This window comes from Quercus suber, unplaced genomic scaffold (genome assembly GCF_002906115.3).
Source record: "Quercus suber isolate HL8 unplaced genomic scaffold, Cork oak 2.0 scaffold_357, whole genome shotgun sequence".
Classification (NCBI taxonomy): Eukaryota; Viridiplantae; Streptophyta; class Magnoliopsida; order Fagales; family Fagaceae; genus Quercus; species Quercus suber.
Window position 1 is genome coordinate 262185 of NW_027069809.1, and position 17636 is coordinate 279820.

General features: G+C 31.1%; 1 protein-coding gene across 1 annotated transcript; it reads right to left on the bottom strand.

The window, feature by feature from the left end:
* Positions 1–4478: 4478 nt before the first annotated feature.
* LOC112011321 (uncharacterized) lies at positions 4479–8955 on the bottom strand. The gene is given in 9 exon segments (XM_065760187.1): positions 4479–4780; positions 4869–5083; positions 5476–5622; positions 6016–6204; positions 6282–6341; positions 6422–6468; positions 6471–6488; positions 6576–6696; positions 8645–8955. Coding segments are annotated over 9 exon segments (1167 nt in total). The 5' UTR covers positions 8780–8955; the 3' UTR covers positions 4479–4545.
* Between the last annotated feature and the right edge of the window lie 8681 nt (positions 8956–17636).

Here is a 17636-nt window from a genome sequence, read left to right on the forward strand (position 1 = left end):
AACAACAAAAATTACCAATAGTAAAACTAAAAACAATTAAGCTCAATTAACCAATTTTATCCAAAATAAATAACCCTTCTCTTTAAAAAAAAATCTAAACAAAAATAATTCTATCCTTACCCAAACAAAAATAAAAATAAAAATAAAAATAAAAATCTCAGCAGTTAAGTAGTAACAGAGTCAAAGGTTGAAATCACTGCATACAACCAACAGTAAAACTGCCCCCCTTAATTCAAAGTTCTACCTCTATTCCTGCCTTCAATCACATCAAATATAATTGAACCTATTTCTCGTTTGCAGCCCAAGACACCCCGTCTTGAGGCACATCCCATCAATCGACCAAAGAATGTAGCTTTAGCATTTAGGCATATTGAAAATCCCAATTTTAAGGAGTAATTTACATCTAAAAAAATAGTCACACTTTCTGTATGAAATGCAAAACTTGGGTCTAGAGTTCAGTTACACTTAACCATCAGGATGGTGACACGTGTCCAATTTTTATCATGTGTCATCATCTCAATGGATCTAATGCACTAGATCCAAGCCAAATTCTTATAAAAACCTATCAGTCCCATTGGCCAGGGTATGGAACTCATCCTCCAAGAATAGAACATTATCTTAGATTTTTTTTTTTTTTTAAGACAAAACTTAGGTACAGTACCTTAGGTGTTGTTCCTTAGATTCCCCTCTTAAGATTCAATCATATAGCTACTTAACTAAAAAATACACTTTCATCCCATGAGAAAAAATCTACATGGCAGAATCTTAAAAGGGAAATCTAAGGATCAGCACCTAAGTATTGTACCTAAGTCTTGCCTTTTTTTTTATCATCCAACAAAAGAAAATCTGTTGTCATTGACTTAATCACCAGAGTACCCTTGGCCAGCCCAGCCCTGAGTCCAGCCTAAGTTATACTGCTAAGGGGTTTTTCTTTCTTTTGCAATAACAAGACAATTAGGCAAAGGGGAACTTGTTCAATTGAGGCCATCTCTTTGTGGTTCCATTTGCTGTCTCTATTTACATCCCCATATACACCACTCTTTTCTTCTTCTTCTTCTTTTGAAAAGTAAAAAATTATAATAAAAATTCTCCAAGAATAAACTAATGAAATTATTAAATATATCAGATGTGAATTTATTAGATTAGATGATGACATTAGGAAATCCCCATATACACATTCATAGTACTTTTTAAGTTCATTTCATATTTTTATATCGAGTCATGAGTGACTAGCATTGATTGGTGTAGAGTACAACTCAATCAAATGCCAGAGTAGCAACGACTTTATATAGATATTCCAGCATAAAATATTTGCCATAATTCTACTACATGTGATGTTAGTATGCTGGAGCAAGATCATTTTAGTTGTAATCATAAATAAACATTCCATCATTTCATTGTACTGTTTTCCATGCGTAGTCATCCAGCAATGTCAAGAATAATATTGCAGCGTGTTATATCAAAATCGAAAATGCCAGAGTAGCAACGACTTTATATAGATATTCCAGCATAAAATATTTGCCATAATTCTACTACATGTGATGTTAGTATGCTGGAGCAAGATCATTTTAGTTGTAATCATAAATAAACATTCCATCATTTCATTGTACTGTTTTCCATGCGTAGTCATCCAGCAATGTCAAGAATAATATTGCAGCGTGTTATATCAAAATCGAACCAAAATTCAACAGCTCTCCTTTTGTCTTAAGGTGCAAATTTACCAAATGATTAAACTTGTTGCAAACAAATTGTTTTACACTCTTAAAAGCAACTAAAAGTCACAATGTTCATTGTAAAACAAATCGTGTACTCTTAAACAAATTCTCTCTTCCACAGGTATATTAAAATCAAATTGACAATCTATTGTAAATCCAAACTCTACCCATAACAGATGTGAATAACATTCATATTGACAGCAGTGACCAAAGATATTGTTAATTGAATCTGGAAGTAAAAGATTGAGCATCAACCTGTAAAATGTTTCAAGCTTTTATCTACATAGATAGTTGCTTAAGATGGTTTGGTCATGTTCAAAGGAGCGTGACTAATGTCCCGGTAAAAAAGAATGAGTTAATCCAAGTTGAGGGAACCCAAAAAAAAAAAAAAATAGAGGAAGGCCAAAATTCATTAGTAAAAGTATTTAAAAATTAATAAAAAAGACATGTTAAGCCCAGTTGCAAAGAGTATGACTTTTGATAGAGTAGAATAGAGGAAAAAATACAAGTGACCGACCCTAACTAATTAATCTGTTGAGGATTCATAGCCAACTCTAGAATTTTGGGATTAAGACATTGTTGTTGTTGTATATAACTCATTGCATGAAACACCTATAAGAGCCAAAAAATTGGCGACTTTCCAAAAATTTTGTTTAAATGAAAAACCTTTTGAAAGCCTCAACCAACATTTACATTCCCTTCCAATAAATAATAATATCAATAACTAGTCATTAACCCGTGCAATGCATGGTATTATTTAACATAAATGTGTAAAATTTATATCGATTTCAATGTCAAAGTAAAAAATAAAATTATTATTCTCTCAATAACTCAAATGATATTTCATTCCTAAATAACATCAATTTACCTCGACAGAGAGGCAAAAACTCTAGAAGTTGAAGCCCATCAAGCTCTCTTGTAGTCTTGTGCTATTTTTGTACCTCCTCACAGTGTTTTTCTCATTCTTTGTCGATTAGCCACTAATTAGGTGAAACTTTAAACTAACAAAGAATTAGTTGGAGTTTGTTATGGCCATTGGCCAAATCAAACATTTGAATTAGATGTTATGACCAACAGAAATATAAAATTGAAAGGAAATAAAGAGACCCAAATATCAAAATGAAAGACAATCAAGATAATTAAGTTATTCTAAAAATATACAATTTAATATAATGTCTAGCAAAAATAATTAGTATTATTTTAAAACATCCAATATAGTACGAATAATAACTGATTCAATGATTATTCATAAAAGGAAACACCAATAAGTTGATTATAAATATGTTGACAATATTGGAATTTAGTATCACCTCCTTGATTTGTCAAAACATGATTAGAATTTGAAATTGATATAAGGAGAGGATAATGAAAAGATATTGAAAACTTAATTAAGATTAATTCAATCTTTCAAACACACCTATTGAATTCTACAAAATGGAATAAAATATTTTAAATTCAGATGCTTAATGTGTTCACTTTTAATCATGATTACCTACAGCATAATGAACACAAAAGATTAATTTCATAAACAGAAGTAGTGACTCACCACCAAATTTAGGAAGTTCATCTTCTTGCTTCTTGCTTCTTGTTTTTAAATTTTAAATTATAAAGTTCTAAATAAAATGATCAAGTGCGAAATTTGTATTGGATAAAATACAATAAATCAACATACTAAATCTGATGTTTAGGCTCTGCTAGATAAAACGTTCCCAACTGTTGAATATGAGTAGTCACAATGCTGCTCTTTAACTTAGTTTGCTCTCTCTCTCTTTGCTGATTGCCGCCAATCTAAAAACCACAAAAAAACCCTATATAGGAACACTCTTGCATATGCAAGTTCCATCAAAAAAGAAAAGAAAAGAAAAGCAATCTATATATCAATTCCAAGAAATACTAAACAAATAATTCCAAGAAACAAAGAGGGAGTGAAAAAAATCAACCTTCATCGAGGAGTGGAACGCAAAGATACTAATGAGGTTTAATATCTGTGTTGGTACTGTAAAGGGAGGTTTGTATGCAAGAAAGAAAAAAAAAAAAAACCAGGCTTTATGTTTGTGTTGGTGCCGTACAAGGTTCTTATGCAAGAAAGGAAGAAACCCTAAAAGTTTTTTAAAAATAAAACTTAAAAAAAAAAAATATTAATGAGGTGTAAATTTGTTGAAATTTTTGTTATAAAATTTTAGTTGAAGTAGAATTTCAAGCTCTTGAAACATATATCTAATAGAGTTTTACTTAAACTAAACTATTGTAACACTTGATAAGATAATTATACGTTAAAGAGAAATAATAAATATATAAGATATAAAACCTAAAATAAAAGAATCTAAAATAAAAAGAAAAAGAAAATAGCGATGATGTGAAAAATTGTGAGAGTTTCAGAGGTTTCGTTTATATATATATATATATATATTTTATATAATAATAATAATAATAATAATAATAATAAAACATTTACTTTCCCTACTTGGTAACATGCTTGTAATAATGTTATATCACCTAGGTATTACAATACAATATGTTGATAGAGACGACAGATCAAAAAAAGAAATGTAGGATAAAAAAAATTAAGCTATTGATTTCTCCTCTTCAAACACATTCCTAGATAACTGTTGCGGGAAGTTCCCAAGCAGCCTCTAATCCAAAAACATATTAGGTGCACGTTAAGATGTAGCTGAAAACTAAAAGTTTTCAACATTCAGTGTTTTTAAAGGGTCCCGTGCACCGTTCACGGGACCCGCAAGTACTTTTTTCAGCAAAAACAACTTCAAAACTAAGTCTTACGATACTATTCATACATTTAAAAATTATTTTGCTACAGTATTTTTAGTTTTCAGCAATATGCGGTATCCAAACAGACCCTAGATCTCTGCAAGAAAGAACTATTAAGCAAAGTTTGCACACACAACACCCCACGCCAACACACAGACACACATCCACACAAGAGAGAGGGAAAGACCTTTTCCCCAAAGAAAATTTTTGTATTATCAGCTATGGCCTCAATGAATTTAAGCTCAAGAAATTGCGGTGTCAGCTTCAACTTGTTTACTTCAACTTCCTTCAGTACACTAGAAACGTAGAGATAGCAATATCATTAGTCATTTCTATAATGCCATATTCATATCTTTTAAACTGAAAAGTGAATGAAGCTTTCACCGGTAGAAATCTGCATCAACCAAACTCTTTTCCCGAGCCATGTATATCTGGTTCTCAATTTCTTGCTGCTTCCTGGCACTATCCTTTTCCATCAACTTCTGTTCCATGAGGATCTTACTCACATTTGCAATCTTCTCAGCTTCACTAATAGCCATTTTCTTACTTGTCTCTGCCTCTTTCTCAACCACTCTCTGTTTCTCAATAGCAATTAAGACCTAACAAAGTAACATCAACATAAAACATAGAATGATGCACTCTATTAACTTCAAAGGCTTACTATTATCCAATATGTTTTTCATTGACTGGGTGTGGGTGCAAACACATGCATGTTCAAAGTTTGGATATAAGCAACATATAAAAAAAAAAGCTTGTAATATTGAATGCTCATAGGATCAAGGCTAACTGGTTTAAAGGGTAAACTCAATGTTCAGGCCATAATTTCAAATAATAAACATACATTAAAATCACATTTAATTTGTAAAGAATCTGCAAATTAAGAATCATGTTGTGGGTGGGTCTGCATGTCTATTTGCTTTGCTTAACTAACAGAGGAAAGCAAAAGAAAGTAAAAGGACCTTCTCTCATATTCAGGAAAAAGAAACTGAACCTTAGTGCGTTCCTCTTCCATCTGTTCAAAATTGCGTCTTATGCTTTCCGGGATGGTTGGCTTTGTAACACGAACACTCATGATTTCAATACCTGGAGCATATCGTGTGCAGTCACCCTGGAGAGCATCTTTCATCTTTTCGTCAATCTGTGAGAGTTACATGCTTTGTCAATATAGCATGAAATAAATAGATAGAAAAGAATTTGATAACCACTACACTAGCTCATGGTATCATAATGTTACACAACTATATGAAGTATAAGGAACTCCTTAATAATGCTGGCAACTTAACACCAACATAGATTCCCGAAGAGAAATAATCCTTGGAAATCAACACAGCACTACTAAGTTAAGATTGTTCAAATTTAAGTTAAAGATTTCAATATGTTAAACAATCTATCAAGATTAAACAACTAAAGCAGAAGAATAAAAGTACACTACTTTTATCAGAACTTGTAAGACTTCGAATACTGTAAAAGCTAAATTGGAAGCTCCCAAAATTTATGGCTTTAAAGGGTATGTTTTCTTTAGCATCCATACTTGATCAAAAACATCAATGTAGACTTGCTGAAGAGAGTGAGAGCTGCAGAACTGATTGATCTCATGATGAATTTTGTCATATATCCACGTATCGTCATACTGCACCCCATAGTTCAGCAGAGTGTCATGCACATGGTCCTTGTGAAGCCGTGAACAACCTGAAAAGGCATTATAATCAGTGCATATAAGCTGAGCATTTCAAACTTTAGACCACTTGTAATTTGCAAACCATAATGTTAATAAACAGCAACATCTAGTAGCTGTACCTCTATCTTCTCAAAGTTGATCATGACACCTCCTTTTGTACCACAGGGAATATCCTTAACCTGCAATTATACTCACATGAAAGATTTGAGCATTAGACTGACAAGATGAAATTCCTCAATTTTCATCACATCGAATTTACCTGATCTGTCTGAAGGGTTACTTGAACAGGCTCATAATGGGTTATAAAGGCAGCTTCAGATGAAAACCTGAAAATTAAGTGCATGCAGAAATTTCATAAGTTCTAGGAAAGCAACTACTGAATGAAAATCAAAAAGAAGGGACCATAGTCAAACCTGGATCTGTAATCGTCTTTTGAAGGGCACCTCCTTTCCAGTAAACCCCAACATGGCCTTCTGGAACTTGGTGCAGAATGGACAAACCATTCCTAATAGTTGATGGTGATTGATTCATCATCTGTAAAATTTATATTCATGTCAGAGATTTTCAAACTCAAATAAAATGATATAAACACTAATTCCAGTGGCTGAGGTTCAGAACAATTCTAAAATTTTATACAAACTAGCATATGTAAGTAAATTATATAGTCACTACATAAAGAAACACTAATCCACTATTTTCCTTTTTCAGGTATGCCTCCCTCCAGCAGCAATTACCAATAAGTAAAGGAATGTAGCAAATCACAAAACCAGCCGGGCAGCCAAGATCAACATAATTAGTTTTAATTGTTTTTAGTTTGGTAACTCTTTTGTTCAAAAAACTTATTCAAAGTGGGAACTAAATACATTCCCATATCTTCAAAGTGGTTCTTTAAAAATCATGCCCTCCAAATTAAATTTTTAAATTTTGCTGTTTTCACATGCATACAAATTTGACATTTTCACAAGCTGCATGTTAACTAAAACTGATTTTGATTCTAGACAAACTGGATTAATAGTCTCATTTTCAGTTCAGCTTGTATCAAACTAAACAAGCTTTGTAATTTGCCAAACATCCCTAAAAACATTCAGGCAACACAATTACAAATAGAGTAATTTAGAGATAACCCACAACCCCAAGTGCATACTCGGTGCCACAATGTAAATTCCTTTTAATTTTTTTTTTTTAAATGTTAATAATTAAATGACAATGAGCTTTAGAACCACAGCTTTAATGCAAGGTGAAATGTACAGAGTAAAAGTCCTCTATCTTACTCTTACTATGTTCTGTTTTATGCCCCGCCATCCGTAATCAACTTTTAAAATGGGGAAAAGAAAAAAAAAATTAGATATATAACATACTGCAGTTAGTGGAGCATAAAGTGAAAGACTAAGAATGGGATAGAACATTTTTTTTTTCTTTTTTGTGCAATGGAACACTGTTGAAGCATTTCTATTAGAAGGTATAAGCTATTATTCACTAGATGCACCTCTGTAATAATCATTTAATGACAATATTGATGCATGTTGAACCTGACTTGCAACAATGCAAGTCCACACAGAACAAATACTACCATCGCCATAAAGGGAAACAAATACTAGAATTAGTCTTGAGTCATATTTTTATACCAAAACAATTTGATGAATTCTAAATCACATATTACGTACAGATCCTGAAAAACTATTGAAGAAATTTACAATGCCAAGACATTGATACAAAATAGCAATAGCAACACGGATTTTATGAAAAATAATATAAGCTTAATTGACCTATGATTTAAACTAACAACAACAATAACAACTAGTCTTAATCTCAAATTTTGTGGTAAGCTATGGATTCTCAACATGTTAGTTAGCTTTGGCCACATGAATTATTCTCCTCTGTTCTATTCTATATGAAGTCATTTTCCTCTGTTCTATTTTATAACCTAATAGATATTCTACAATCACACAATACTTCGCTTCCCTTTAACTATGATTATAACTAAGATGGAAATTAATCTAAGAAGCATGGCCACTGACATAACATGGTACACAACAATTCTTGAATAGTTATGTTTACTTCTAGTTTTCAGACTAAATAACAACCATCAAAATCTTTAAAAACATATCTAAAATATATCAAAAGAATTTTTTTATTACCAAATTATATTTTTTCCTCCTCCTGACATGTATCTGAATATATGCAAGTTCACTCTCATAACATGTGAATCCCACCTACAACTATACAAGAACCACACACAGTGAGATAGATGATACATATATCCAAAGAAGAGATTTTGAAGTAAATATGTTTCTTAGCTTAGAAGAATATATGATGAAGCATCTATTCAATTATTAAGCAACAAGAATAGTACCATGGCGAAATTAACAAACACTATTGAAATAAATAAAATCAAAGAGAGATTGCGATGGACTGGTAATGGTGGTGAGAGTGCAGTAAAGAACAAAGCAGTGGTGGTGGAATATTTACAGTTTGATAATACCATGACGAAGATGGCGATAAAGGATAAGAAAACTGTGAGAATAGCTGAGAAACCACTTCCACCGCCACCGCCACCGCCACCGCGGCCGCCTTGAGGAGGCTGTGGAGTTTCGGCTCTCGGTTGATTTGAATCCATAAATGGCGGTTGGTTATTGCAGTGTCAGTCCTTCGAGCAGGTTAGAATTTGGGGTATTTATAGCAGGAAGGATGCTATAAATAGAAGAAAGAAGGATGCTATAACAAGAAGGCTTCTTACATGAATAAAGCAAACATTCAAATACCCTAGGAAAATGTTTGAGTTCCAATTTTTTTTTTTTTTTTTTTTATAACACAAATACCAGGTTATCACGTGAAAGAATTTTATATAAGAGTGGCTGTAAAGATAAGGTATAAGGTTTTTTATTAGGGACGGATATTATGAGGTTTTATGAATTACTTAGTCAACATTTTAATGTTTATTTTATATTTTTTAAATAACATTTTTTGGTATTTATTTTTAATTCTTATTTTATTTATCATCTAATCCTTTAATTACCTTAATTTACATGAAAAGTTTTTTTATAAGAATTTTACATGAGAATTTAATTTGAAAAGTAATAATATTTCGTTAAAATATATATGGCACAGGAATTTATTTTTAATTTTTTTATGTGTATCATATTTATTTAATCTTAATTTTTAATTTAAGAAATTACTTTATTTAATATCTTTTTTTCAATATCTCTTATCTCAAAAAATATTTTTTTTTATTGAAAAGGTGAAATTGTAGTATTAATTAAAGAGATTAAATTCTATAAGGATGTGGTGTAAAACCCATGTTTTACCATTCCAATCCTAACATGCCACATCATCTTATCACATATTTAAGAATAAACACAATCACACTCAATCAATTCTAATACCCATATATAAATCCAACCAAATTGAGAATCTATTGAGATGTTATTAGGTATGATAGGATGTATTGAATTTTAATAAATTTTAAATAAAATGCTAATGTGGCAATCACTTATTAGATGGTGTAAAACATAGATTTTACACCCCATCCTTATAGAATTTAATCTCTTAATTAAATGGGCAAAAAGTAAGATAGGCTCCTGATGCAACGCAGTGCTACACAAACGAGCTTGGCATACAGGACAAAGGAGGACAGCAACGACATCATTACACCCACCCCCTACACAAATTGTGTCCGTTGGTTAGCCACCGACCTCCTGATGAAAAGCTTTCAGAAAGATACGGAAAGATTAGCCACTGACCTCCTGCAAGCTGGCAATTGGCAAATAAATTCCTGTATAAATTTCTTTCCAGTTTCCAATTGACTCTATTTTAAGATTTATTTTGATATAATTTATTATTGTTAAGAATATTGTAGTAAAATAATTTTTAAATGTGTAAATAGTACTGTGAGACTTATTTTTAATATTTTTTTTCTTAATAAAGTGTCTGTGAGTCTCATGAACAGTATATAAACAGTATCAAAACAGTATATAAACAGTATTTTTTCTCATAAACAGTAACTTTTGTCCCTAAAACAGGTGAAAGAAAGAAAAAAAAAAAAAGAGCAAATTTTTTTTTTTTTTTTGGAGAAAATTTCAATTCAAGCAATCATTCTTAAATACTTTTAGAGCCATTGTAGCCAACTTTCAGCTATATAATCTTGACTTTAGAATAATTGGACAGTTAACCCTTACTTCCACTCAAGAGTTATTTATTTATTTTTAAATAAAAATAAATGGCATATATTTTCCTGAAACTTCCAACTTTGCAGCATTATATCTTTCTATACTTTTTAATGCATTATTGTTAATTTTAGGTAGAAATATAGCTTACTTCCACTTAAGGGTTTACTTAATTTTAATGACATTGTTGATGAGTGCAGTGAGGGTGCAAATATCAAGAAAATTATATAAAACCGCTACGAATTTGTGCATAATTGCACATTTTAACTCATAATTGAACATGTAATATTATTTAATTTGTTTTCTTAGAACACCTGTTAACAGGAATTAATTTATATCAATTTTGTGCCATGTGTTTTATTTAATTTTTAATTTTGTGTTAAATAAATTATTGAATGTAAAAATTAAAGAATCCAAATCCAATTACATTCTAAATTGAATTTCGATTAGAATCTAATTTTTCTCCATGTGTCTATTTATTTTTTTAATTTTTGTGACAAATGAATAATTGGGTGAAAAAACCGAAGGGTCTAAATAAGAAACTATTACATATTTTATAAATATATGGTTTAAAAAATGTGTAAGCTAATACTATGTATAATTTAAATCTCTTCTTCAAAAAATGTATAATTGTGATTGTCTTTAATTGTATCCGTACATATGCACAAGGCTGCACACTAGTTCTAGTTAATGCATCATTTGCACATCATTAGAGCACTAGCAACTGGGTTTCTATCCCAATCTCTATTTTACCATCTAGAAAGTTACTTTATCTATTATACCAACCTATTTTTATTTTACAATACACCCTACATCTCAGTTTTTATTCTTAGATACAACCCAATAAATTAATACTAGCCTCTGAGCATGCGCTCACGCGCGTGCTCAGAGGCTTTTCTATTTTTTGGGTAAGGGTTAATTTAGAACATTTATTATAATTTGGGATTACTACATTCTCCAATTAAAAAAAAAAAAAAAAATCTAGGGGTGTGATGAGTATCATGTGTGGAGAAATAATTTTTCATCACACCCCTAGATTTTTTTGTGATTGGAGAATGTAGTAATCCCAAATTATAATAAATGCTCTAAATTAACCCATACCCAAAAAATAGAAGAGTCTCTGAGCATGCGCGTGCTCAGAGGCTAGTATCCCTAATTGAAGTTTACATGTTTGTCCACTAATATTACACATTTGCGAGCGACTGATACAACCAAAAATGTCATGAGGCTAGCTACAAAAAATCAACACCAAAATTGCATTGAAAATTTGAAATCATATGTTTGTGTGTGAATGTGTTCGTTTTTTGTGGCTAGCCTCATAACATTTTTGGTTGTATCAGTCATTCACAAATGTGTAATATTAATGGACAAACATGTAAACTTCAACTGGGGATAAATAGAAAATTATAAAATTAAATCCAAAAAATAAAAAAGTACCTCATCACACGTGCTCCTATTCTACAAATATCATCCAAATTTTGTGTTGCTTCTAATGTGAATGTTAATAGATAAATTTTGGAAACCTTAATATAATTAGAATTCGAAAGTGTAGAAGATTGTTCAAACTGGGTTTGTGATTGAAAAATATAAAGCAACAGTTCAATATTGTCATCTACTTCATTTTTAGATCTCTCTGTTAATGTGGCCCAACTTCCTAACAAAAATTACCCTATAACATATGGAGAATCCTGAAGAATGAGGGGTCCTAGTTAACTTGTTAAAGAACATCAGTAGCATAAAATCTTTTTTTTTTTATTAAAAAAAAAAATCACCCACCATACATATGCAAAAGTCAAAATTTCCAAAATAAACATGCAAAGGTAAACAGAAGCATAGATATAAGATTAGGAATTAACAAATAAATAATTTCCCTCTTCATTTGAAAAAAGAGATTTTGAAGTAAATATGTTTCTTAGCTTAGAAGAATATATGATGAAGCATCTATTCAATTATTAAGCAACAAGAATAGTACCATGGCGAAATTAACAAACACTATTGAAATAAATAAAATCAAAGAGAGATTGCGATGGACTGGTAATGGTGGTGAGAGTGCAGTAAAGAACAAAGCAGTGGTGGTGGAATATTTACAGTTTGATAATACCATGACGAAGATGGCGATAAAGGATAAGAAAACTGTGAGAATAGCTGAGAAACCACTTCCACCGCCACCGCCACCGCGGCCGCCTTGAGGAGGCTGTGGAGTTTCGGCTCTCGGTTGATTTGAATCCATAAATGGCGGTTGGTTATTGCAGTGTCAGTCCTTCGAGCAGGTTAGAATTTGGGGTATTTACAGCAAGAAGGATGCTATAAATAGAAGAAAGAAGGATGCTATAACAAGAAGTCTTCTTACATGAATAACACAAACATTCAAATACCCTAGGAAAATGTTTGAGTTCCAATTTTTTTTTTTTTTATAACACAAATACCAGGTTATCACGTGAAAGAATTTTATATAAGAGTGGCTCTAAAGATAAGGTATAAGGTTTTTTATTAGGGACGGATATTATGAGGTTTTATGAATTACTTAGTCAACATTTTAATGTTTATTTTATATTTTTTAAATAACATTTTTTGGTATTTATTTTTAATTCTTATTTTATTTATCATCTAATCCTTTAATTACCTTAATTTACATGAAAAGTTTTTTATAAGAATTTTACATGAGAATTTAATTTGAAAAGTAATAATATTTCGTTAAAATATATATGGTACACGAATTTATTTTTAATTTTTTTTATGTGTATCATATTTATTTAATCTTAATTTTTAATTTAAGAAATTACTTTATTTAATATCTTTTTTTCAATATCTCTTATCTCAAAAAAAAAATTTTTTTTATTGAAAAGGTAAAATTGTAGTATTAATTAAATGGACAAAAAGTAAGATAGGCTCCTGATGCAACGCAGTGCTACACAAACTAGCTTGGCATACAGGACAAAGGAGGACAGCAAAGACACCATTACACCCACCCCCTACACAAATTGTGTCCGTTGGTTAGCCACCGACCTCCTGATGAAAAGCTTTCAGAAAGATACGGAAAGATTAGCCACTGACCTCCTGCAAGCTGGCAATTGGCAAATAAATTCCAATATAAATTTCTTACCAGTTTCCAATTGACTCTATTTTAGGATTTATTTCGATATAATTTATTGTTGTTAAAAATATTATAGTAAAATAATTTTTAAATGTATAAATAGTACCGTAAGACTTATTTTTAATATTTTTTTTTTAATAAAGTGTCTGTGAGTCTCATAAACAGTATCAAAACAATATATAAACAGTATTTTTTCTCATAAACAGTAACTTTTATCCCTAAAATACGTGAAAAAAAAAAAAAAAAGGAGCAATTTTTTTTTTTTTTGGGAGAAAATTTCAATTCAAGCAATCATTCTTAAAGACTTTTAGAGCCATTGTAGCCAACTTTCAGCTATATAATCTTGACTTTAGAATAATTGGACAGTTAACCCTTTCTTCCACTCAAGAGTTATTTATTTAGAATCTAATTTTTCTCCATGTGTCTATTTATTTTTTTAATTTTTGTGACAAATAAATAATTGGGTGAAAAAATCGAATGGTCTAAATAAGAAACTATTACATATTTTATAAATATATGGTTTAAAAAATGTGTAAGCTAATACTATGTATAATTTAAATCTCTTCTTCAAAAAATGTATAATTGTGATTGTCTTTAATTGTACCCGTACATATGCACAAGGCTGCACACTAGTTTTAGTTAATGCATCATTTGCACATCACTAGAGCACTAGCAACTGGGTTTCTATCCCAATCTCTATTTTACCATCTAGAAAGTTACTTTATCTATTATACCAATCTATTTTTATTTTACAATACACCCTACATCTCAGTTTTTATTCTTAGATACAACCCAATAAATTAATACTAGCCTCTGAGCAGGCGCTCACGCGCGTGCTCAGAGGCTAGTATCCCTAATTGAAGTTTACATATTTGTCCACTAATATTACACATTTGCGAGCGACTGATACAACCAGAAATGTCATGAGGCTAGCTACAAAAAATCAACACCAAAATTGCATTGAAAATTTGAAATCATATGTTTGTGTGTGAATGTGTTCGTTTTTTGTGGCTAGCCTCAACATTTTTGGTTGTATTAGTCATTCACAAATGTGTAATATTAATGGACAAACATGTAAACTTCAACTGAGGATAAATAGAAAATTATAACATTAAATCCAAAAAATAAAAAAGAGCCTCGTCACACGTGCTCCTATTCTACAAATATCATCCAAATTTTGTGTTGCTTCTAATGTGAATGTTAATAGATAAATTTTGGAAACCTTAATATAATTAGAATTCGAAAGTGTGGAAGATTGTTCAAACTGAGTTTGTGATTGAAAAATATAAAGCAACAGTTCAATATTGTCATCTACTTCATTTTTAGATCTCTCTGTTAATGTGGCCCAACTTCCTAACAAAAATTACCCTATAACATATGGAGAATCCTGAAGAATGAGGGGTCCTAGTTAACTTGTTAAAGAACATCAGTAGCATAAAATCTTTTTTTTTTTATTAAAAAAAAAAATCACCCACCATACATATGCAAAAGTCAAAATTTCCAAAATAAACATGCAAAGGTAAACAGAAGCATAGATATAAGATTAGGAATTAACAAATAAATAATTTCCCTCTTCATTTGAAAAATAAAATAAAATAAAAATGATAAAGAAGGGAACACTATAGGTACATTGTAATTACACACAAGGTTTTCAGACTCGGACCATTAATTGAACCGTAAAAGGGGGAGGTTCAAAGTTTTTGAGGTCGAATCGAGGTCAAATCGGGGTCGAACCGTGATGACAGTTTGTGATTGAAAAATATAAAGCAACAGTTCAATATTGTCATCTACTTCATTTTTAGATCTCTCTGTTAATGTGGCCCAACTTCCTAACAAAAATTACCCTATAACATATGGAGAATCCTGAAGAATGAGGGGTCCTAGTTAACTTGTTAAAGAACATCAGTAGCATAAAATCTTTTTTTTTTTATTAAAAAAAAAAATCACCCACCATACATATGCAAAAGTCAAAATTTCCAAAATAAACATGCAAAGGTAAACAGAAGCATAGATATAAGATTAGGAATTAACAAATAAATAATTTCCCTCTTCATTTGAAAAATAAAATAAAATAAAAATGATAAAGAAGGGAACACTATAGGTACATTGTAATTACACACAAGGTTTTCAGACTCGGACCATTAATTGAACCGTAAAAGGGGGAGGTTCAAAGTTTTTGAGGTCGAATCGAGGTCAAATCGGGGTCGAACCGTGATGACGTCATAATTAATTTAATAATAAATTAAAGTCTAAATATAGATATTAAATTTATAAAACTAGCAAAATTGACTAATATATCTATCTATGTGAGGGAAATTTAATGATTTTCAAGCATATATTTAATAATTAAATAATAAAGTTAATAAAATAAAATAATAACCATGAAAACATTAAAATTTATGATTAATTTTTGAAGTAAAGTTGAAGATTTTTGAAGGATTTTAATTATAATTTTTATATATTTCTTGTAAGAGATGGATGATTTAATTAAGTGGAATAAATAGTGTTAAGTTGTTTTTATAAATAAAAAAAATAAAAAAAATTTGCTAAGGGGTTGGACCGCACGGTTCTTGCCACCAGTTCGTGCGGTCCAACCCCGGTTTTAGGGGTTTACGGAATTAACTAAAAATACGGTTCTTTAGGCTTTAAAAATCGGTTTTCATCCCGATTTCCGGTTTTCACAGTCCGGCCTCCCTGTCCAGTCCGGTTCTAAAAACTATGATTACACATTCAAAAAATAATTTAATAATTTAATTGTTGCTTTCCACGATTCAAATGTAATTACACGTTCAAAATTAAGTGGCTCAAATGTGAAACATGAGTAAGAAAAGGAAATGCAAAAGTTTGGTAACTTCTTCATAAAATCTTGCGGTTCATGCAATCTTAACACTTTCGTTTGGCTAAAATCCTAGATTGGCATCAGTCATCGATCTATCAAGGTCGCTCTATAGTGCTTTCAGTTGAAACACATATCTGCAAACCACAATGTGAACGGAATAAGGATGTTACTATCTTTCTCAAGAGTTTTTGGTCCAAACAAAGTAAAAGGAAATTTTTGACAGAAAATTTGAATAGATTGAACAGTGCAAACATACCTTTTAGTACATGTGTTCCCAATAGTGATAATGCCCGTTCATCCTCATCCACCAATTTCAAACCAAAATCCAAAATTAGACTCCATAAAATTATTTCATAAAAGTAGAAGGAACAAAAGCAAATATCATAGGATATAGGAATGAGATCAAACTTGCCAGCACTCTTGAAAGTATAAGAGATTTCGCAAATTGGCGGAGGAAATGATGATCATAAGGGTTACAAAATCACAACTCAGACTCTTGAAATCAACATCATTAACAATTAAATGATGCAATTAGAATGGAGATGGTAATGAAAGTTTAAAAAAAAAAAAATTTTGAAAAAGAACGTGAAAACATGAAACATGGGAAATGGAGGAAGTTTGAATAATAGACTCTCTTTTTTTTAATAAAGGTAATTGATTTTTTTTTTTTATATCAATTATCATGGCAGATATATTCATATAAAAAAAAACGTGTTTGTTTTAATTTAATTTAATTTAATTTTTAATAAATGAATAAAGCAATTTGAAAATCATCAAAAAGTGGTCATATTTTGTAGGCAATGTTTTAGTGCAAGTTAGACATGTATTTTTACTTGACTATCCTTTACTTTTGTCCCTACTTAAACATAGGCTATAGGGGTATTTTGGAACAAAAAAAAATCCGGTCCAAACAGGTGCAGCCCCTTAAATAGTAGTATAGATAAACTACCTAATAAAATAATAATAAAAAATTTATTTCACTTTCCTCTCTCATCTTTCTCTTTCCTCTCTTCCTCAGTCTCTATCTTTCCGGTTTGTATCTATCTCTCTAGCAAACCAGCAGCAACCACCACCCCACCACCACACGCACCCCAGCAACCACCAACAACAACAACAAAAAAACTCACCCAAACACCAATCCGACCACCAAAACACCAACCCACAACCACCCAAACACCAAACCACCATTGATCTAGCCACCTAAACACAAATCCAGCCAACCCAAACACAGCCAACACAATGACAGATCTGGACATCCCATGATAGATCCAACCCTGTGGGCTTATCACTTGTGGAACCTAAGAGCTGAGAGGATGACAGAGTGGGAGGAACTCTTGATATTCAGTATCTGGCCACCCAACCAAGACCCACGGCCATG